A 21,860-nucleotide genomic window follows, 5' to 3' on the forward strand; every position below is an offset into this window, starting at 1 on the left:
TCATTGAATGAGAGCAGTGTTACCGGTTTTTAGCTTTTAAATTAAATATCGTTTCATTGGGTTGTGATTTAGTCAAATCTATAAAAACCATTCACCACAGATTTAGATTCAGTGTGGTTATAGAAATTATATATTATTATTATTATTATTATTATTATTATTAATACAACTCTTTGTTACTTGTGATCATAACCCACATTTGTGACTTTCTTGATAAAAAGATTATTTGAATTGAAAATTTGAAGTGTAGTAAAAGCTTCTAGGGGTCAGGGTTTGATTAGTCTCACATTCAGAGCGCCATAATAAACCTTGTATGTAGCACGTTAATACCCTAAATGTTTTAGGATTATTAGTACAAAGCTAATTATAATAATAACGATTTTACTATGTAACATTGAGCGGCTGTGGGGCACTAATCAGCCTCCGTAGCCCCCAGCTCTGGTCGTAGTTATCTTTATTTTTTAACCTACACCTTTTGTTCTGTGTTCAGGTCTTGTAATTATTCTTTTTGTGTAGCTGCCTCATCTCCCAGTGGTCTTAGGGTATTTTTGGCACTAACAGCCCCCCGTACATAAAGTTGACTCACTGTGTGCTGCTCGAGCGCCACCTTCCTGCCTCAGTAGACTCCACAGTCAGTGGGCAGAGACACGATGGAGGCCCTCCTCTTTGTTAAGAAGTCCTCCCCTTCCCTTCGCCTCTGACCTGCTCAGGCTCTCAGGCAGCATGCAGCAAACGTTCCCATCAGATCGACCTGTAGCAGCAGCAGCAGTGCAGCCTCAGCTTGTCCCACCTCGTCCCACCGCTGCCTGCCCTGCCATCAGTCTAACACTCACCTCGAAGCGCAGGACACCTGGAGCTGCAGCTGGACTTTAAGGAGTTTTTAAACTGAGGAACATAAATTACAAACTGAAGACGAGCTCCTGGATCTTTTGCCTCTTGGGTTCTTTTTTCATTTCCCCCAAGGTGTGATCACCTGGATTCCAAGCTGTCAGACTGGAAAGTTTGAGGAAGGACCTAAGTGAATTAATTTGTCTTTTTCCGTGTGGGACAGACACTGCTGTGGGAAAGTAAGTTTCCCATTAACTCTTCTTCTTCCTCTTCTTCTTCTTCCTCCTCCCTTTTGTTTTGGTTTCTTTAATTCCAGCTTTGTTGTGGCTTAATTTGGAATTTGCTCTGAACATGCTGGACTGGTTTCTACAGCCGTCTCGTCTGTGAAGTGAAGCAGAGTTAATCATTTCAACAACTGGGGCGCAGAGAAAACCTCTCCCAGTTGGCAGGTTGTGGAGTGTGGAGAGACGCTTCAAGTTAAAGTCGCGTTTTCAGCTCAGGTTTAATGTGTTTGTTTCTTTCTGTACAGAAACGTGTCTCCAAGATGTTCTGCTCCAGGAGAGCCCTGCAGCAGTGGTGCTTTGCCCTTTTCCTACTTTGCTCTCCGGTGCCACACTATGGACGACCGATCGATGCCCTGAGCAACAGAATGTAAGTTTTTCTTTTGCATTTTTCAGGTTTTTAACTTTCCTCAAAAGACACGAAGCTGAAACATGTAGTGTAATCAAACTTCCACATGACTCTTCGCATGTGTCTCTGCTTCTATTTCCACTGTGCGCCGTGTTCAGTTAGTGGTAAATGTTTAGTTAGCCCTCGCCCACCTGTGTGTTTGCCTAAAGCAGAACCCGTCTCCGTGCGATAAACTCCCAGCAGCTCCGTCTGAACCCCCCTGACCTCCCCGCTGCTGCTTCCCATCCTCACTCTGACGGCTCTTTCTGCTCTTGCTCCACTTTATGTCAGTTCACGAGTTTCACACCAGCGTCCTCATCGTTTTCTCTGCCTGCTGGTATCCATCTCTGAACAAAGACTTTAAGTCTTTGCAAAGGAGGGAAATGAATAATGCTGATGTTTGGCTCGGCCGTGGACCAAACCAAACCTGCTGCTCCTGCTGAGGTGTTTGATGCCAAGCAGAATAAATGTTCTTTCAAGTTGTTAAGCCAGAATGCTAAACACACTGTGAGAGCTTTCCCCCTGTGGAAAGATAATATCGCTGAGACGGCTTTTGGATGTAATCAGATTTTAATGAAGCGGTGGGAGGATGCTCTGAAACAAACTGTCTGTTACTGAGCTTTTCTCCTCTACACTTCTGGCCTCTCTGACTGAATCGAACTCGCCGTCTCGGGGGACAGATCACATCTGAAATGCATTTCAGTGGCGGCAGTTGCTGAAGGAAGAGTGTGGAGTGTTGAAAGTGATTCAAACCGTGTGTTGTCCGGGTTTACGTGGACGTAAACGGGCTCCAGCGGCACAAGAGACTCTCGTCTCAGTGTGTGTGGGGCCTTTTGTGCTCACATCCAGGGAAATAGAGCTACACCCGTTGTGTGATATGCACTTAATAGGATTTCAGGACGGGGTTAACGCCGCCTGAGGGGAAAGGAAAACATGGGCGCGATGAAACCCGTGAAGTGAAAATCCCAGCGTGCTGGATGAGGGAGCTCTCTGATCCTGGTCTTTATTCTTTTGGAACTTTAAGTGGGTTTTAGCAGAGAATAACTATTTAAAGATGTTGAAGAGAGTCTTTGTGGTTCCCCGTCCACATGTGCTGGACATCAACTGATAGAAGATGAATCTAAGAAAATACATTTAAACTGAATTTTGAGTTCCAGAAAGTTGATGTTTGATCTCATGAATGAACGGTTTTATTTATTCTGTGATAGCAGATTAATTTCTGTCGGTGTTTGAAGCGTTTGATCACATTTCACCGTTCTCGGATGTTTTGATGGTTAAAACTGATTCATCAGAAACTTTATTGACCCAGCTCTGAAGAATAAACTCGTTGTTCTGACCACGCAGGTACAGAACCCCACATTCAAACCTAACGTCTGATTTCTTTCTCTCAAACGTTTGTTCTGAAAATGTTTCAGGGAAAAAAATCTTAAAAACTCCATTTTCCTGTTATTGGCCGAGTTCGAACCAGCAGAACCTGAACCACAGCGACCAGATCATGTGGTGACCATTAGAACAGACGTCCCGTCCCAGTTTAACCAGTTTTAGTTTAGGAGTGGACGTGTGAGACTCCAACAAACAATGACACTGCCGGTTCTTCTTTGGTTCTTCTCAGCCTCAGGTGGGACGGGGGTGTTGGAGCGCTCAGGATGTTCCAGATCTAAACGTTATTACAGGTAAAAACAGAACCAGATCCCCTTTCAAAGACAGCGGTTCTCTCTGCTCAGGCCCGGGTTCTGCAGGAAATATCTGTATGCGTATAAACAGAAGCTGCTCTCGGGGGCTCTCTCCGTGTTCAGGAGGCCCGTTGGGTTCAGGATATTATTATTACTCAGCAGAAAAAGACGCGTTCGCTTTGGGGGGGCTGAATAAAGTTGAGCAGCATCTCAGATAAGGCTGGAGGAAGCTCGGCCAGCTGAACCCCCGGCACTGAGCTCTAATCAGCCGCCTCTGTTTGTGTGCTCAGACACCTGGCCAGTGTTTGGTGCTCGGTGGTTCCCAGGCTTCGGGCCGGGCCCTGGGCCCTGGCTCTGTGTTTTCCTAAGACTTAGGACTCTGAGTAACGCAACACCGCAGCAAAGCAAAGGCTGAATCTTTCTGCTGCTCCGACTGAATGTGGAAAGACAACAGGTCCGAATCCGACGTGACGGAGAGCTCCTCTCCTTCTGCTGAGTCATCCCTAGGTTCTGCTGAGTCATCTCTATGTTCCCACACTGCACCAAGCCTAAAAGCGGGGACTGATTCTGGTCCTCATAGGTTCATGTAGGATTTGTTCAGTGCAGTTGAACTGAGTCATCGCTGTGTGAACGCTGTCACCTGGAGGAGACTCGATGTAGTGCTGCTCCACCTGGACTGAGCTCACCTGTTGATCCGGTTTCACAGCAGGACGTCTGAGCCTGCGGGGACCAGGTCTCACCGGGCTCCATAGCTCAGGGGTTAGAGCACTGGTCTTGTAAACCAGGGGTCGCGAGTTCAAATCTCGCTGGGGCCTGATTCCAGTTTGTTGTCGGTGCAGACGGCGCCACCGTGTGGCCGCTGCAGACATTTATTATTTGTACTGATTATATAATTGAATTTTCATCCATCCAAACGATCCGCGGACACTTGTTCTTCTGCACAGCTGCCTGTTGCCCTCAGGTCCTGAATCAGTGTCTCAGTCATGAAAAGTCAGGAGGACCGATGATGATCTGTATCAGGTTTGACTGAGGAGGGTCCGTGTGAGTCCACAACACGCAGGAGGCCACACTGGATCCTGGACTTGGTGTTTTGTTGCTGATGCTGCTCTCTGCTGGTGAAGCACTGAACAGTCTGAGATCTTTGGTTTTCTAGTGAGAACACGTCCGGACACAGTCTCAAATCTCAATTGTTCCTGTTTTGCAGAAAACGCTCCGTGACTCACGCTCAGCTGATGCACGACAAAGGCCGCACGCTGCAGGACTTCAAGCGTCGCATGTGGCTGCAGGAGCTTTTGGACGAGGTCCACACGGCGGAGATCCGCGACCTGCCCGTCCGGACCACCAGCGGGGGCGGAGGCAGCAGCGGCGCCGGGGTCGGCGTCGGACTGCCCGGGGTCAGCCTGGGCATCAACCTGAGCACCACCGGCAGCACCCTGCACTCTAAACCTCCCGGAGGAACCAAGAACCTCCCCATCAGCTTCAGGCTGGACGAGGAGGAGGGAACCAACCTCCCGCAGGAGACCAACAAGTCCCAGACGTACAAAGACAGCGTCCTGAAGGGGCCCGGCAAGAAGAAGAAGAAAGGCAGGTCCGGCAAGAGGAGGGAGGGGGACAAGAGGAAGAGGAGGGCGCGCTCGGTGGGCTGGAGGCTGCAGGACGAGCCCGGGAGTGGACTCCACCTGGAGTGGAGGTCTCTGCTGGGCCTGCTTTAAAACGCTGTCAGTCTCTGACTAAGGTGAGTCCGCGGGCCCCTGAAGGGCCGCGCGAGGTCCCCAGCCCGGTCCGAACAGCTGACATCTGTCAGAACAGAACAGACAGGGGGTCCGGTGACCCGGGGGTCCACAGAACAGGTTCTGATCCAGGTTCTGATCTGCTAAAGGTCATTTAGATTTTCACAAAGACCTGCAGGTGAGAGCCCGAGTCAGGGAGGGAAGGAAGTAGGGAAGGAAGTAGGGAAGGAGTCAGAAGAACTGCTGCAGCTTCATGGGGTAGTAGGAATAGTACCTTTATAGTACCTTTATAGTACTTTTATAGTACCTTTATAGTACTTTTATAGTACCTTTATAGTACCTTTATAGTACTTTTATAGTACCTTTATAGTACCTTTATAGTACTTTTATAGTACCTTTATAGTACCTTTATAGTACCTTTATAGTACCTTTATAGTACTTTTATAGTACCTTTATAGTACCTTTATAGTACCTTTGGAGTATCTTCTTTATAGTACCTTTATAGTACCTTTATAGTACCTTTGGAGTATCTTCTTTATAGTACCTTTATAGTACTTTTATAGTACCTTTATAGTACTTTTATAGTACTTTTATAGTAACTTTATAGTACTATTAAATTCATCAAATGAGTAAAACCTAAGGAGCAGCCCAACAGCCGTGGTGAATCAGTGTCAGGTTTATTAGACTGCAGGTAACACTTCACAAACTTCCTGGCTGTTTTTAGGACACAAGGTTTCATCTCGAGTGTTTTACAATAAGTCTGAACCTTTTAAGAAGTATCGTAATGTGTAATGAGGTTTTTCCCGTATCGGTTACACTTGTAATTAGTACGTGTTGACACTGCAGGTGAAGTTTCTGTCCTTTAACACATTGTGTCTCTGTGTTTGTGCTGCAGAAACCTCCGGACGCTTGGACTGGACTCCTAAATGCTCCTGTTACCGTCGTCTGTAACAGCGACTGTTTGGAAAGAAAATGGAAAATATTTATTGTCTGTAAATATTCTAAATATAGCAGAATCGATAGCAGAATATGATTCGAAACTTATTGATGCTCTGTGGGGCAACAGATTTTAACCCTTGTGAATCCTTGCTTCTTTCTTTTTTATTCCAGTTATGTCAGATTTTTTGCAGTAATTTATTTTGTCTGAATGGTGTATTTATTTTGTAAATGTATCGAGGTGCTGCTGACCTTCTATATTTTTGTACCATAATGCACTTTAGATATATAAATATAAATATATATACCATTAATTTTGTTCATGGACTTGTTTTTGTGGTTAAATGAAATGAAGAAAGACAACGTCGCCATTCTGTGTTATTTTTCTCGACTCTGTTCAGACTCTTCTGTTTCTTTGCTGCCGATTAGTTTCTCTGATCCAAGTTTTTAAGTTTTTGTCGTCTCATCTTTTGTGCTGGACCCTCCTGCTGCCTTCACGGTCTCTGTTTCCTCCACGTCCTGCTTCCCAGTGCTACAGTTCATATGTGTACATAAACCAAACACGGCTCTGTATCGTTGTTTTTGGCACTTGCACTGAGGTAACCACCCTGTACTGAACAGATTAAACATTTGAGAGTAACTTCTCTTGGCCTCCTGTGTTTTTCATGTTACTTGATCCTGTTGTTGGTGATAAGAACACATCAGGTTCAGTAGTAATTTTCATTTCACACAACAAACCTACTGTGTAGTGATAGAAAACACTTCAGATCCTTTACTGAAAGCTGCAGCTACTGAGTTGCTCTCCTCCAAAGCATCAACATTAACTAAAAGACAGGCTTGTGGTGTCCCCCAGGGTTCTGTTCTGGATCCGCTTTAGCTCATTCATTTACATCTAATTTAATTCTTAACATTTTTTCTACTGTGAATTGGATTGGAGATGCATTCTTACATATTCATTTTCCATAGTTGGACATCAACATTTTTCTACTTAAAGGTGCAGTTAAGGAAACTAATTTGATCATTTAAGATTACAGAAGTCAAATGTCATTTCTTTATAACCGTTAACAGTTTAAAAGTTTAAAGATTTTCTTACTGATCTGTTTCAAATCACACTGAAAAAATAATTTGACTTCACCTTCTGGGAAAATATATTTTATTCTTTCTGTTTGACCCAAGGTGGAGGTAAAAACAAAAACTGCACTAAACCACAGACAAAAAGGGGAGTTGAGAGTTGTTAGTGTCTTAGAGCAGCAATTCCAGCGTTCTGCAGAGAACATGCTGGCAATCCACAAAAATGCAGCCGTCATATTAAAGTAACATTTTCTTAAGGGAACTCAGGGGGCCACATTTTTGTTTGGAACCAGATTTGTCATTAGGAGACTCTGAACAACTCAGAAACTATTTTCTGGTTCAGATGAGAAAGAAGCTTTCTGGCCTAATTTGCAGTTGGGCTCTGAATCAAAGGAAAAGCAGCAACTTGTTCCAGAACTGAAATAGAGGAGCATGAATAATCACTGACAATCCAGCCCAAAACAAAACTTCACCCACATGTAAAACTGATCCTGGCCTTTCGGAGGACTCCATTCATGTTGTGTCAGAGATAAGTTTCGCTGCCGTAGATTCTGTTTCTGGATCAGAGTTGGTTGGATGACGTTTATCTGGAAGGAGCAAAGATGAGCCAATTACGCTGTCCGATCCTTTTATTGTTATGGCTAAATCTGAGCTGCTGTGGTGAATGGAGCTCCCAACAGCTGGACTGGAGGATCCAGATGTGCACAAACAGACTGGCTCTTATAATCCGGCCGGTCCTGAGAGTTTGGAGGCTGCAGAGAGAAACGAGCCAAAAGTTATTGATAGTCCCCGTGGGTCTGTGCAGCAGGGAAATCCACCGGGCGTCAGCGTGGGAAACATCCCCCCAGTTTAGGTCAGATCCAGGATTCAGAACTTCTTCTCTCTGTTTTCGATCTACAATGAGTTTGTGGCTCCATCACACAGTGGGTCCCTTTTACTGCAAACCAGCGGTGGAAGACGTGCAGCTGCATTATCAGAAGTATCGTACTAATACTGATGCGTTCACTGGTCCAACCCTGCTGCTACAAAACCTTCACTGACGCACAACTTGTCTCCCTTCTGTAAGGGGACGGGGCCTGGACCTGGACTCATGTCTTCTGGATATGTTGCTTCTCAGAAAACATTTGAATTAAAAACCAGTTAATCCTGTCGTCTCCCCCAGTTGTACTTTCCTCTGACTGTCACTGCAACATCATTATTTCTGTCAGCACTGTTCTGCTCTGCTGCCACCCCTGACTCTTCCAGCCCTCTTTTATCCTTCTGTAGATTTTCTTTATTCTTATTAACAGATGGGATTTTGCATTTGTGTTGGTCGTGGTTCAGAGAGCAGCTGTAACAAGCCAAAGCTGTTTCCTGCTGGGATTAATAAAGTTCTTTGAATCTTGAATTATCTTTCAGTCAACTGACTCTTTTCTAAAATCAAGTGCTGAATGTCCCAAACTCACCTCCTGCAGAAACAGCTTTGACCCGAGTTCTGATCTGACGCCAGTCGTCCCGTCACCTTAGAAATCCCGTTTTCTCCCACAGGCTGGTGCTGTGTCTGTTTTTGGCTTTGCTGTATTGTTTTGGATCATTTTGCGTCCTTTAACTGAGCTCTGTGATCATATGAACAGTCACTGTAAACACAGGGACACAAGTGAAGCTGGAACTTCAACTGCTATTTTATATATAAAGCTGTTAATAAAAGCCAAAATAAGTCCAATGAAATACTCAAGTGAAGTATAAGGAAGTCAGAATTGTACTTAAATATGTGAGTTGAATATCACATTCTGTCTGTGGGGGGCAGCATTAAGCCTCAGACGTCTACAACCTGCTGGAAATACATTAGAAGAAGAAGAAGCAGCAGCAGAATGTGCTAGGATTTGAGTAGTAGAAGAAGACGCTATCCGCCCATGTGGGGTTCAACATGTCTCCTCCAGGAGGGAAGATAAACAGACCGAAAACGGTAGGAAACGCTGATTTATGTACGTAACTGGTCAAATCAAGTTTAGGAAGAGAAGATGGTGAAACCTCATGTTGTGTTTCGTTATTTTACCAACGTATAAAACGTGTTGTTAGCATGTAGCATGGACAGCTAGCTAAAGCCCCAGTCCTCCTGAAATTAACTGTTGTTGAATTAAACGACAATATTTTAAAGCCCCGGACGATCATTTTAAGCCGCTTACAGTTATTCTGAAAATTTCCCCATGATCCATAAAGAATCTTCTAACCATCCGGATGATGAAATGTTCGTCTCATAGAACCATAAAACACATTTTCACTCCTTTACCAAGCAGCCACTTTGTTTCCCTACCGAAACAAAGATGGTGGAAAACCATCTGCAGAGTCCCAACATCTGGAAACGGGTGGAATATGATTTAATTGTGAAGTGGAGGGAAAGTGTTTTATTCCAGAGGGTTAGAGGGTAAAACAAATGTAGATGTTTAGAAACGTGATGTGGTTTCTAAAAGTTCATTAGTTGATTAACTGTTAGAAAACCTGACGGTTCGCTCTGTGACCTGAACGTTTGCCGATAGACGAGGAACAAACACTGTAACTGTAGTGTTTAGTAATTAAGTACATTTACAGCCAAGTACTGCACTTAAGTACCATTTGAGGTACTTTAGTTACTTTACAGAAGTTCAAACTGAATCTAATGAGCTAATAAAGTTTCCAGAGGTGCTGTTTGATCAAACCACTTTTCTAAATTTAAGGGGTTTATAAAATGGTCTGTGTCACACTGGAGCAGCAGCGCTAGATGTTGCTAACAGTCTTTTTTTTATTTGTGCTTATCTTGTTGTTTTCTTGCAGGAGTTGGGCAAGAAGCTTTTCAAGAGGCGCCGAGTTCTGGGCCGAGAGAAGAGGAAGAAACGTCAGATAGTCGGAGCCGTCGTGGATCATGGTCTCATCACTGTCCATCACCTTAAGAAGAGAAAGTCAGTCATCATTCAACTAGAAAAAGAAAATATGAACACATCACTCCTGTCTTAGCTTCCTTACACTGGCTGCCAGTATGTTTTAGGATTGATTTTAAGATTTTATTAACAACTTTTAAAGCCCTGCATGGTCTTTCCCCCAGCTATATATCCCAGCTGTTAAAGCCTCATGAGCCTGCACGTAGCCTGAGATCCTCTGGTACAAATCTTCTGTATGTCCCTGATGTTAGAATGACAACTAAATGGTAAATGTTCTGCACTTAAATAGCGCTTTTCTACCTAGCTGGTACTCAAAGCGCTTTACACTGCGTCTCATTCACCCATTGACACACCGATGGCAGAGCTGCTATGCAGCTGACCTGACTCACCGGGGTTCAGTATCTTGCCCGAGTGACGTGGCAGCCGGGAATCGAACCACCAATCCTGTGATTGGCAGACAACTGCTCTACCTATTGAGCCACAGCCACCCCAACTAAATGTCAGAGCTTTTTCAGTTAGAGCTCCCAAACCGTGGAACAACTTAGCTGAGGAAATAAGATCAGCTGACTCGGTAACATCTTTTAAATGTCTCCTTAAAACACACTCTACCGACGAACCTTTTCTGATCTTTTTTTAACGGAGACAACTCCTCATTTAGGACAAATGTCTTTTCTTCTGAAACTGGTTTTGTTAAGGACTGATGTTGTAGTTGTTGTAAGTTTTCGCCGTCTACCTTGAGCCTGGTTCTGCTGGAGGTTTCCTCTCCGCTGTTTGACTAGTGCTTGCTCAAGTTGGTCTTGTTGGGCTACCTGTGTTTTTGTCTCCTATGCTCTAGAAATAAATGTATTATTATAAACACAGTAACAATTCTACTGTCACAAACAGAACGAGTCAAACATTTGATTTTGTCTTCAGATCACATCTTTTTTGAGCTGCCAGCTCAGACTGAACAGGCTCTAAGACCATCATCATCATCAGCCTGACTCTGAGGTTCTTTCTCCTGCAGGTCGAGTCCGAGGGCGAACATCACTCTGTCTGGAAAGAAGAAACGAAAGCTGCTCAAACAGCTGCAGCACATGCAGCAGGAGAAGGCCAGTATGGAAGGTAACAGATGACTAGAATAAAGCTCAGTTAAAATATTGATCGCGATCTGTCGCGTTTTTCTAATTTCTACATTTTGTGTTGTATAGTTTTCTTTGACTGTTAGAGATCCAGTGGCATGATTGAATCTCTGCAACTCTGTTGTCATCTCTCTCCTCAGTTGAGGCGGTTGCTCCACCACCAAAGAAACAGACTGTATCATCAGCTCCAACCAAGAAGAAGAAGAAATCAGCTGGATCCCAGGAGGACGTAGAGATGGCAGATGTGAAATAAAGACTCTGATGTGTAGGGCAGCGTTTTGTCTTTTAGTTGAAAGGACTCAGTTAATCAAGGATGGAGCTCTGAAATATCACGGAGCATTTCTATGAGCGACAGGTGAAAGTCAAGTTGTTTTTTATAGTTTGTGCTCAAAGGAAAATATCAGTTTGAGTCAGACAGGTTGTAAAATAACTAAAATTAAAAAGATACTGGACGGAGAAGAAGAAAATGTGAAGGTCGGTTTATGGCAAAAAGAAACATTTAAAAAAATACTTAATTCAAACATGAAAGAAAGAGAAGAAGATTTAATTTGAAATTCACAACATAACTTTAAAACATTTGTCTTAGTGAATATAAACATTTTGGAAGAAGTTTTATTTTTAAGCTTTATTTCTTTCAAATTATTATTATTTTCTTAATATAATAAAATAATTTGTCAAAATCTGTATTTTCTAAGACTAAGCCGAGATCTAAAGTTAGCAACTGTGACACTTATAATCTCATAATTTTGATGAACCAAAAGGTATTTTTAGTTTTGCCATTCCCCACATTTTTTATTTTCTAGCAGATGCAGGCTTGTGCATCAAAGAAGTTGTTTAGAACAAGACTATTTGTACCACATTTCTCCACTATATTTTATTAAAGTGTTTTATAAACGTTAACTTCTTGCTGTTTGTTTTGTTTGGAACAAGTGGCCATTACTTTGAATAGAAAAGTCTTTAATAAAGTCTTTATAAAAAATAAACAGTGTCATTTAGAGTACATTTCTAGCTGTTAATGCATATATGGTTTAATTTATAGGTTACATCTTCAAATTCTTTTTGGTATTGTACTTCCATAATAATTGTTTTATTTGACCACTAAAACTTTGACTCAGTAAATGTCTTTTTTAACGGTGTGTGTGTGTGTGTGTGTACTAAACATATTATTATGTCAAGCCCTTATAGAAACATATGTAATCATTTTACCCTGGAAGGACTTATTCTTTCCTTTTCAGCATTAACGAGCTTCCGTACCTGTGTATTTTGAAGGACACTATTTATCTGGGATTCAAAGTTTCCCACTAATGTCTCTTTACAATCTTCTGGGCAGTTTTTCTGTTTTTCCTTCATGTTCTACATCTTCAGTTACTGATGCTCCTGCCTTTAAATTCCTTCTATAAATATCTTTAGTATTCAGCAGGACTTCTTTTCCTGATGCTGCCGTTTCCAGTCTTCACAGACACATTTGGGATGCAGGCTCCATCCCTCCCCCCTTCCAGAGGACAAAGACTAAAGTGGGTCAGACTCCGGGAAGCAGCAGCTCCTCCGCACCAGCCGTCGTGTGATGCGCTTCATCCTCCGGAGGCACGAACACCTGCTTCGGACTAATCTGATCTTCGACGTTCGTTCTCCATCATTTCTGAATCGTGCCACCGGGTGTTTTCATCAACATGTCCCCTCAGGATGGGTGACGGGTTCTGAACCGCTGCTGGGGGGCTTCCAGCATCCAGTCCAACACCGACCCATCAGGCTGCTGCCGACCGACGGAGGGACGATGGACGCGGCGCCGAGTTAATCCGCGACTCGGTGGAAATAAAGGTGCAGGTGTGGAGCCGAGGAGGGAATTAAAGCCTGATTCCACCTCGACGGAGCCATGATGATGATGATGATGATGATGATGATGATGCTTTGTGTCCCAGTTTGAGCCGAATTATCCGGGAACATCGGCTGAGCGACATGTTAGCAGCGTCGCGGCAGGTGGTGCCTGTTCGCACGGGAGAACCGAAGCGAACAGGCACACGAAGGCAGAAATGAGCTTCGTTTGGAAGCAGATTGTTAGCTGAGCTGTTTTTTTCCGATGCTTTTTGTTAGCTGAGCTGTTTTTACGGTGCTTTGTGTGAATTGACGTCGTTTTGTGGCCTTCAGCTGTTTCAGCTCACACGATGCTGCGTTTACACACTGAACGCGAAGCTGGTTTTACTTCGCTTTCACAAGTTCTCTTTAGCCACCAACAGCTAACGAGCTAACGACTCGGTTTGTTCCCATTTGTTCGCTTCAGAAAACGCGTTTCTCCGTGATCTGGTTTCATTGTTCGGATTTAATAAATGTGTGTTGTTAAAATATTCGCTCACTGTCTGTCACAGGCTATGAAAGCGACTTCTCCTCAGCTTCGCCCCGTGAATCTCGAAACTGTTCGCAGCTGTGCATTCGATCAGCGTGGAAATTTCGCTTTACTTCAGGTCGTCTTTGATGAGCTCATTTAACCGAGCTAACGAGCACTGACTTAATAAAAGTGAAGACTGACGTGTTAAGGAAATAAATCAGTCTAAAAAGATAAATGAAGTTATCGTGGGTGCGACTTCCTTCTCTCAGTTTATTTCGCATCTTTCGAACACGTATTCGCCTCAGGTTCGCGCATTAAGGCAGATATCAGAAGACCTAACCAGTTAATTAATTACTTAATTAAAGCTAGTTTAACGGTTTGTGGGTCTGTCTTTTATGTATTAGTCATTGATTTCAGTATGTATTTAGTCACTTTAGCTTGATTAAAGAAGTTTTAACTCCACGTCCATGTCCCAGATCATGAGTTGGTTTAAAGCTCATGAAAACTGGGAAATGGACCTTTAATCAAACCACTGCTTCCTTTATTGTCTTTAGTTGACTTGGAGTATTCATACTGTAACAAAGATCACTAACCTGTGATAAAGGAGATAACACTTAATAAAACCATGTGTTCCCACACAGGAGTCGGGTCAAAGGGCAGCCCGGTGGACTGTGGACCCTCAGACCTGCTGAACATCTGATGGAGGACTGCTCACACTGTGGCTTGGTGAGTTTTTAAAAACTTATTTTTAGGAGCGTTCGGCCTCATTCACCTTCTGTAGAAATCTTTCAGCTCCTTCAGGAGCCACTTCCATTTTTAGGTGTCTATTTTTACTCCTCGATTAGTTTCTAATTTCGTTCTTTCTGTTCGCTTCCCGTCGGTTCAGACAGATCTGGGACTCGAGGGCAGGAACGAGAAGGTTTTGTTCTGTCACATGCAGAAACCTTTAGAAGCTCATCTGCAGGAGTTTGTGAACTTTCTAAAAACTGAAGTGACTTTGATTGAGGTGTTACGTTAGAGACGAGGTAGCCACTGAATAAATCAGTGTTTTATTATGTGCTGTTGTGAAATAATCAGAAACAGGCGACGTGTGCTGTGACCTGCACAAATATGTTCATTTATTTCTCTAAATGCTCATTTCCTGTTCAGATTATTATTAGTTACCCATAAGTTAAGGTTATTAGCTAGTTGAATCTGTTGATTTATAGAAAAACTCATTTTTAATCTGGACAACAACAATCGTCTCTTCTCTGTGACGCTGAGACTTTTATTACACCCACTGTAAATTACATCATTACAGGCTTTTTTATTTATGCTGCTTGAACTTTGACGCTTCAGATAAAAGCAGTAACTCAAACATTATTAATCCAAAGCGACTTACAAGTGGGATACAAGATACGAAGGCAGGGTAAGTGTAGGGAGGTCTTGCCTAAGGGCCCCTACTGCATCTTACCACTACACATCCAGCTGCTTCCATTTCCACTGACTAAAGGTTCAGTTTGAGACAGGAACTGTCCAGAAATCAGGTTCCTGAAGTTTTTCTCTCTTTTAATCTGATCATAAATTAAACTGAACATGCTGAATTCTGCAGAAGCTTTGTTTATGAGACAGATGTGGAACAAATGTGGATTCAAACATTCACGTTATCAACAGAAACCCGGTCGGATTGAGGCCCAGAGACAGTGGAAAGTGAAGAATTCGAAGTGGTACTTCTACTTCTAGTGGAGTACGTTTCTGCACTTGAACCTAGTGCAATAAGTAAAAGTACTGATAATGTGTGCTGTGCTTTTCATCCTGCAGTACGTTTGTGTGGATCTCTGCTCTCCTCCTGCGGACACTGATTTCTGATCAGGGTGTAGATCTGCTGCAGCCATGTCTCCTCCAAAGTCCAGTCGACCCGCGTGGACGCTCCAGCTCCTCGTCTCGGCCGCTGTGATGATAATGATGGCGTCCCTCCCTGCGTCTGCTGTGCAGTCAGAGACGTGTTTCTCCAGACAGCACAAGAGTGTGATAATCAACGTCCGACTGGCTTTAAACAGAACGACGACAGTCATGGATGCTCGTGGTGTCCGGTCCGAGCGGGACTGTGTCCTCGCCTGCTGCTCAGAGGAAGTGAAACCAGGTGAGACGACTGAACAATTTCAATGAACCAACAGTGGTGAGAAAACCATGCAGCACAGTTTATGAGAAGTACGATGGTCTTTCTGTTGAGACTGAGAGGAATTATATCATTCAGTATATAAAAATAGAAATAAGTATATAAAATGGAAAATATGAGCAGTTCTACATGGTGATGCCTGTAAAGCCCTTTAAGTGAAAGTTAAATTAATATGTTTATCTGATAGCTGTCGCTGCCTGTTGCTTTGTAAAAACCTCCAAAATATTAGAGTCTAAATAAATTAATGTGCTGTAATGTGATGGGGCCATGTAGAAATGTAGGGTAAAGTCTGAAATTGACATTTTAATACTGACATTTAAAACAGACCAAAAGACAAATAAACATTTACTACAATAAGAAGTGAAAGTTTCCTTAGCATCATGTCTGACCTTTGAACTTTTCAATTTTGGTTCATCATTTACCTAAATGATGCATAAATGTTGTAGTTTGATGTCGTTCCACGTTGGCACGTTGGTAAAATGATAGACGGCTCCAAACAGCAGCTCGGGACTGAGTCCCGACGTCTTTGAAGACTCTGAAGTAGGTGGAAGTGAGATTCTGTGACAGGGGTTTTGTAGCTTTACTTAGAAAACAGAAAAAAACACAGACAGATGTTTGAAAACCTCATGACGTCGTCTTGTTGAACGTCAGTCACTTTAGAAAATGAGAAACGGAACAAATCAACAAACACGATTTTACCTTTAGATTGTAAAAACAGTACTGGTACAAATATTGGTCGTGCACCACAGTACTATTACTACACTACATTTCCAGAGGGAAATTGGAATCAGCTCCAGTTACTTTTCAGTTACAGTTCACTTTGACTGATATTTTACATCCCACATATACAGGTAATTATAAATTATGCTGAACTGTTATAGATAAAATCACAGGATATAAAGCAGGAAAAATGAGCTTCACCTCAACCAGCTACAAGATTCAAATGCTACAACATACTTGTCCCACTGGCTCTGTGAGGTTTTTATGTTTGTTCTCAATAAACACTTCACAGATCAGAATTATTCGTTCTATTATTTTAGGCACATTATATTTCGTTAATACTCTCGACTTGTTTCTCGAGGTGCCAAATGCAACATAGCTGTGTTCAACGCCAACAAACACGCCGGTGAGGACAACTGCTTCCTGTTCCACTGCCAGACGGAGCAGGACTGTCCTTTGACGAGGGCTCAGGACGGCATCAACACCTACGACATCTACAAAGGTAAATGAAGCTGCTCCTGTAGCGTCACCGTGCACGGTTTCAGCGTCGGACGTCATAGTGGAGGCAGTTTACGTTCACGTCTGCTGGTTCGTAGTCTCACAACGTGTCAGAGGCTCTAATGCAGCGACTCCACCTCTCTCTGTCTACAGGTGTAATTCATCCAACCACAGTGAGACCTGTCAGCACCACAACCACAGAAGCCCTGACTACGCCTGCCACCACGCAGCCGACCACCACTACGACCACAACCACACAAAGTACAGCAACACCACAAACCACCACAGCAACCACAGAGCCCACCACTACCACAACAAGGTCTCCATCTCCCACAACACCAACCATTACAGCCACACCAGCACCGGCCAGCACAACACCACCTCCTCCCATCGTCATCATTTCAACAATGCCAGCTCCCAGCACCACCAGCACCACCACACCAGCAGCAGGAGCCTCCACTACAACCATCCCCGTGATAAAAAAGACGAACAAATCCACCAGAAAGCAAAATAAAACCGCCAAGAAACCAAAACCTTATCCTGTCAGCACCACCTCCACCACCACACGGCTGACGCTGAGCTCCACGACATCACTTCCTGTTGTAGCGGTGGTCAAAGAGGCTGAACGCAGGACTACTGAGAACCCACAGACTGAAACTACCACAGCTACCACTACTGCTACTACTGCAACTCCCACTGCAACTCCCACTACCACAACTACTACTACTACTACTACTACAACTACTCCATCTACTACAACCACCACCACCACTACTACTCTTCCTACTACCACAACAACAACTACTTCTACTACTACTACTACTACTACTACTACTACTTCTACTACTTCTACTACTACTACTTCTACTACTACCACCACTGAACCATCGACCACGAGGACGACTCCAGCAGCTAGTTTGATCATTGTCCCCAAAGGTGCTGTCCAGTCCAACCACGCCCTCCAGAACTCGAGTGCTGGTCGGGGGAAATCGGTAGCAGCACAAGGGGCGGTGAAGAGCAGCGTGGTGGCGTTCATGGTGCTGGGCCTCGCTGTGCTCACGCTGGCTTTAGCCGTTGGTGGGCGTAAAGCGATGGAGTCCTTCGACAGACGGCACTACACGAGGCTGGAGCTCAACGACCTGCACTATGAGGTGTGATTTTCACGATGGACGCTGGGAAGGAGAAAAACTCAAAACGAGTTAGTTTCTGATTGTTAACACTCATCTGATTGTTTTAATTTGTAAACGTCACACGACAGAGGGATGTCAGAGTGTGCTTTATTTTGAAATAACCACACAGTTCGGCCTAAAACAGAGGTTCCCAACCCTGGTCCTGCTTGTTTTCCAACGCTTCCTGATTACCTGGGTCAGGTGTGTTCCGCCAGTCAGACGACCAGGGTTGGAAATCAGTTTGTTCTGTAGGAAGTGGCTGTGGAATAAGAAGAAAGCTACAGGTTCTGTGTGGTTGTTAAGTTAATGCACTGTGAGGACAAATCTTTCTCCAGCTTCTGCTCGTTCTTTTTAAACTGCAGACATGGATCAAATGCTCTGTCAGCTGATCATGACCCCTTCAAGGTCTCCAGCAGTCAGCGTGTCTCTAGGATACTGAAACAGGTTTCTGTTCTCCTCTTTACACCGACCATTAAAACCTTCCTTCATAATAATAATAATGTACATTTAATGTGAATGATGGGGGACAAATCACAAAAGCCATTAGTTTGTTCAGAATAAATTCCAGACGTTTGAGGCTGGAGGGATCGGCCTCCAGCTGTACGGGGTCAAGTCTCCATGTTTGTTGTTACCACTCGTTTGGAACTGGAGATAATTATGAAGTAGGGACGGTGAAGATATTTGATGATCTCAGACACTTTTTTGCACAGAAGGGCGACTGCATTTGTTTGTTCCCCATCGTTTAAATGAAAATAAACAGTGGTGGAAGGTAACTGATGCACACCATACATCATGATACTGTAAATTTAAAATCGTCACCTTCTGCAAAACCTAGATTAAAAATCAAACCTGACCATAAATCACTTCTGTATCAGCCCTGAACGCACTCAGACATGAAAATATGAGTGTCGACTGTGCAGAAACTGAACAAACAGCAATAGTTTTATTCCCTGAAACTCAGGAAGCCTCTGAAGTGAAGCTGACGTTGAGAAACGCTGGACTGTATGAGCACACGCAGGCTCAGCATCTGCCTTCGAGGCTTTTTCTCCAGGGGGTGAATTAACCCATTTGTGTATAAGAAGTACACCTGCATGACTTTTTACTTCCACACGCTTCAGCCATACGAGCTGCGATTGCTTCTTAAATCACCAACTCCGACTAGATGTCGGACTCACTCTCACCGTTAGTTTTGTATTTCGTCCAGTTTTCTTGATTCACGTGTGGATAAAAATTCAAACGATGGATGCAATTGTTAGAAAACTGATGCACTACTGTAACCTGTGTTTTTATAATCTGCTTCTTTTTAAATATTAGATTGTTTTTCATAGGTAACACGGCACTGGCTGGGCACTATTTTCCTATAACTAGTATGTTTGTATTGGATGTTGGGTGGATGTGGGAGGTGTGGGGGCTGCTGCAACGTCGGATCGCCTCCGGGTGGCGGCAGCAGCCTGATGAGCCTCCTGCAGACGCTGACACTCTGAGGCTGCACTCTTCTTCTTCTTCTTCTCTTGCGTTGGTTTTTACTCTGACTAACCACAGTGATGGTGATAGTTTGGTCTCGTTTTGTGAAGTGATGCTTTTGCAAAAGTTTGGATGTTTTGTTCTAGATTAAAAAATGTGATTTTTGGATGTGTCGTCATTGTTTGATTGTCTTCTGGTCACAACAGAGGCCCAAACTCCATCTCATGGTCCAGTCAGAGAGTAGATGAACTCTTTTACTGTAGGGACGATAATGATAAACTTTGTTCTGTGTTTTCTTAAATGATAGTTTGGTCTCTGGAAAACGCAGCAACTCGTTATATCTGAGGTTTTCAGGACAAACTAACAAATTAATGTATTTAAATGGAAAACACACATTTCTCTAATCCACTATAATTTATGTTTAATCAGAGAGAAAATGTTCCACAGCATCAAGTGTGTAAACACCAACAAACTCTCAGGAACATTCCCAGAAAGTGATGTGGAAAACGCTGCAGCACATTTTGTGAAAAGGTACTCGGCTTGTTTCCACTTTTGTTGGTAATAGAGTATTTTTCACTTTTACTTGGAAGTAGTGGTGGAAGAAATATTCAGATCTTGGTGTTAATACTAGTGTAAAAGTACATGCGAAGTAGTCTTTATATAGAATGACTCATTTTCAGAGTATTGCAATGTATACAGTGATATTAGTAGCCTAACATAGTTTTATTAAGTAAAAGCAGCAAATACACCGAGTATAAGTACTGTATTAAGAATCCTGCAATCATACTACAATATGGTTACTAGTAACATATAGTACACGAGTGAAGTACTTTCCATTGTTGCTTATAATTAAGTAGTTACAGTGGTATTAGTATTTTATTTTACACTTTAGAATTACTTCACTGGAGTATTTGAATTGAATACTTTAACTTATCTGACTGCTACAGTTACAGGTACTTTTACATTGTAATACTTAGTACTTTTACTTGAGTAACATGTGAATACTTGAAGCTGATTATTTAGCTCCTATAAAAGCTGTGGTACGTTTTTACAGTGGTTTTAGTAACTTTACTCCAGTACCACCTTTAACAGCTGCCCGTTACTCGTACTCGTGGTACTAGTACTCGTACTCGTGGTACTAGTACTTTTACTGTGAAGTAGCAGATTACTTCCTCCGTGTGTGCCGCTCTGACAAAGTAGTCCCGCAGGAATGTGAGCGCTGAAGCCGAGCCTCGGCTCCTCCAGCACCGCACGGCTCGGTTCCGTGTGTCCGGCCTCTGGCTGCGTTTTGTGCTTCTCCAGCCGCGGCCGGACGCGCACCCGGCGGCTCGTCGTCCGTCCCGAGCCGCGACACCAGAACAACAATAGGAGCAGCCGAGGAGCGCGGAGGAGGCGGGGGAGCAGCTTCCTCACAGCGGAAGGAGACGGCGGATCTCCTGCAGGACAATGTGAGACACGGAGAGTTGATCCAGCGCAGTTAGCGAGCAGCCGAAGCTACGAGCCAGGATGGACGCGGGCACAGATTAACAGTCGTTCGGCTGAATTTACGCCAAACTTGTGCTTTCAGATCCGCGTTTTTTCGCCAGAGGAAGCGGCCGCAGCGATGGGAACGCGGCGCTGAGGAGAAAGCGGCGGCAGGGCCAAGAATCGGGGAAAGATGGGTGTCGTGCTGCGGACGCTGTTGTTGTGTAGTTTTTGTCTTCTCGTACGAGGTGAGTTTCTCCTCACGTCGACCTTTTAGCTCCGTCCTCCGTCCGTGTGTGCTCCGGGGACGGCTCAAAGTGGGGCGAGGATGGGAGCAAAGTAGCTTTAGCGGTGGCTTTTTGGAGCTGTGTCCGGGCCAGGGCCCACTCTCCGGGGTCTGGTTTCTCCTGAGCCGAGCTAACATTAGCCAGCCGAGCTATGCGTGCTTATCAGCCTGTTCGCTGCCGGAGCTCCGGACGGTGAAACCACAAATAGCCCGTGTTCGCTGGAAAAATGTCCCAGCAGACTCCTGGCAGCCAGGCGAACCTCCGCCGACCGTGTCCGGCCCGGATCTGCGGTTAGAAGCCGCTCTGCAGCGTTTGTTCGCGGCTTTAAACTTTGGATTCAGTAACTTCCAGCAGTTGAAACCTGAGATTCAGGGAATAGCAGCAGTTAGCACAACAAATGCTATGAAGCAGCTCCTCCAGCCAGTTAGCTGCCTACTAACCGTGTCCGACGGCACGAAGCTAACACTAATGTTAGGGCTCATCCCCACTCCTTTAAACCACAGTGAACTGCAGAAAACAACTCGTACATGTTGTGGACCGACACATGCTAACCTGCAGCTAACTGAGGACCACTTTAATATCAAACTTCAGCTGCTCAGTCTGATGTTTCACACACGATGATCGATGCAGAGGAAACACTGAGCTTTACATAACATCAGTTTACAACTTTACCCTAAACAGTTTGTGTGTTTTTCAGTTAAACTGAAATACCCAGAGTGTCTGTATGTTCCTGTAATCAGTAACAAACAGTAAATTAGAGTCCAGTGTGACATCTTCACACCAACAGAATAAAACCCAGAGATTCACCTCTACAGATTTGAAATGCAGAACATGTGAGTGTTTCATTGGCAAAAC

The 21,860-nt window shown here is 43.9% G+C and overlaps 4 protein-coding genes and 1 non-coding gene across 7 annotated transcripts in view; all 5 read left to right on the forward strand.

The window, feature by feature from the left end:
• Positions 1–713: 713 nt before the first annotated feature.
• On the forward strand, positions 714–6,467 carry pthlha (parathyroid hormone-like hormone a). The gene is made up of 4 exons (XM_026361332.1): positions 714–1,067; positions 1,358–1,479; positions 4,375–4,905; positions 5,796–6,467. Exons 2-3 carry the CDS (start codon positions 1,373–1,375, stop codon positions 4,880–4,882), a joined length of 615 nt encoding a protein of 204 aa, XP_026217117.1. The 5' UTR covers positions 714–1,067; positions 1,358–1,372; the 3' UTR covers positions 4,883–4,905; positions 5,796–6,467.
• Positions 3,913–3,985, forward strand: trnat-ugu. The gene has a single exon. It is a non-coding gene; the product is annotated as a tRNA-Thr (tRNA).
• Positions 6,468–8,771: 2,304 nt separating the features above from the next.
• On the forward strand, positions 8,772–11,459 carry c23h11orf98 (chromosome 23 C11orf98 homolog). The gene is made up of 4 exons (XM_026363163.1): positions 8,772–8,852; positions 9,698–9,822; positions 10,808–10,905; positions 11,063–11,459. Exons 1-4 carry the CDS (start codon positions 8,814–8,816, stop codon positions 11,173–11,175), a joined length of 375 nt encoding a protein of 124 aa, XP_026218948.1. The 5' UTR covers positions 8,772–8,813; the 3' UTR covers positions 11,176–11,459.
• Positions 11,460–12,465: 1,006 nt separating this feature from the next.
• On the forward strand, positions 12,466–19,359 carry mansc1 (MANSC domain containing 1). Of its 2 annotated transcripts, none has more exons than XM_026363400.1 (5): positions 12,466–12,740; positions 13,887–13,971; positions 15,046–15,367; positions 16,485–16,625; positions 16,775–19,359. In XM_026363400.1, the coding sequence occupies exons 3-5, from the start codon at positions 15,118–15,120 to the stop codon at positions 17,776–17,778; spliced, it is 1,395 nt and encodes a 464-aa protein (XP_026219185.1). In that variant the 5' UTR covers positions 12,466–12,740; positions 13,887–13,971; positions 15,046–15,117; the 3' UTR covers positions 17,779–19,359. The 2 variants fall into 2 exon arrangements, with proteins under 2 accessions (XP_026219185.1, XP_026219186.1); XM_026363401.1 differs by lacking the exon at positions 12,466–12,740 and adding an exon at positions 12,952–13,175.
• Positions 19,360–20,527: 1,168 nt separating this feature from the next.
• The window catches only part of lrp6 (low density lipoprotein receptor-related protein 6), a 35,469-nt gene continuing 34,136 nt past the window's right edge, over positions 20,528–21,860 (forward strand). Inside the window, exon 1 of one of the 2 annotated variants that reach the window (XM_026361658.1) lies at positions 20,528–20,966. In XM_026361658.1, the coding sequence (XP_026217443.1) occupies positions 20,912–20,966 (55 nt within the window). In that variant the 5' untranslated portion in view covers positions 20,528–20,911. The remainder of the gene's footprint in view (positions 20,967–21,860) is intronic. The other variant, XM_026361659.1, reaches the window with a different exon arrangement.

This window comes from Anabas testudineus, chromosome 23 (assembly GCF_900324465.2).
Source record: "Anabas testudineus chromosome 23, fAnaTes1.2, whole genome shotgun sequence".
In the NCBI taxonomy this organism is placed as follows: Eukaryota; Metazoa; Chordata; class Actinopteri; order Anabantiformes; family Anabantidae; genus Anabas; species Anabas testudineus.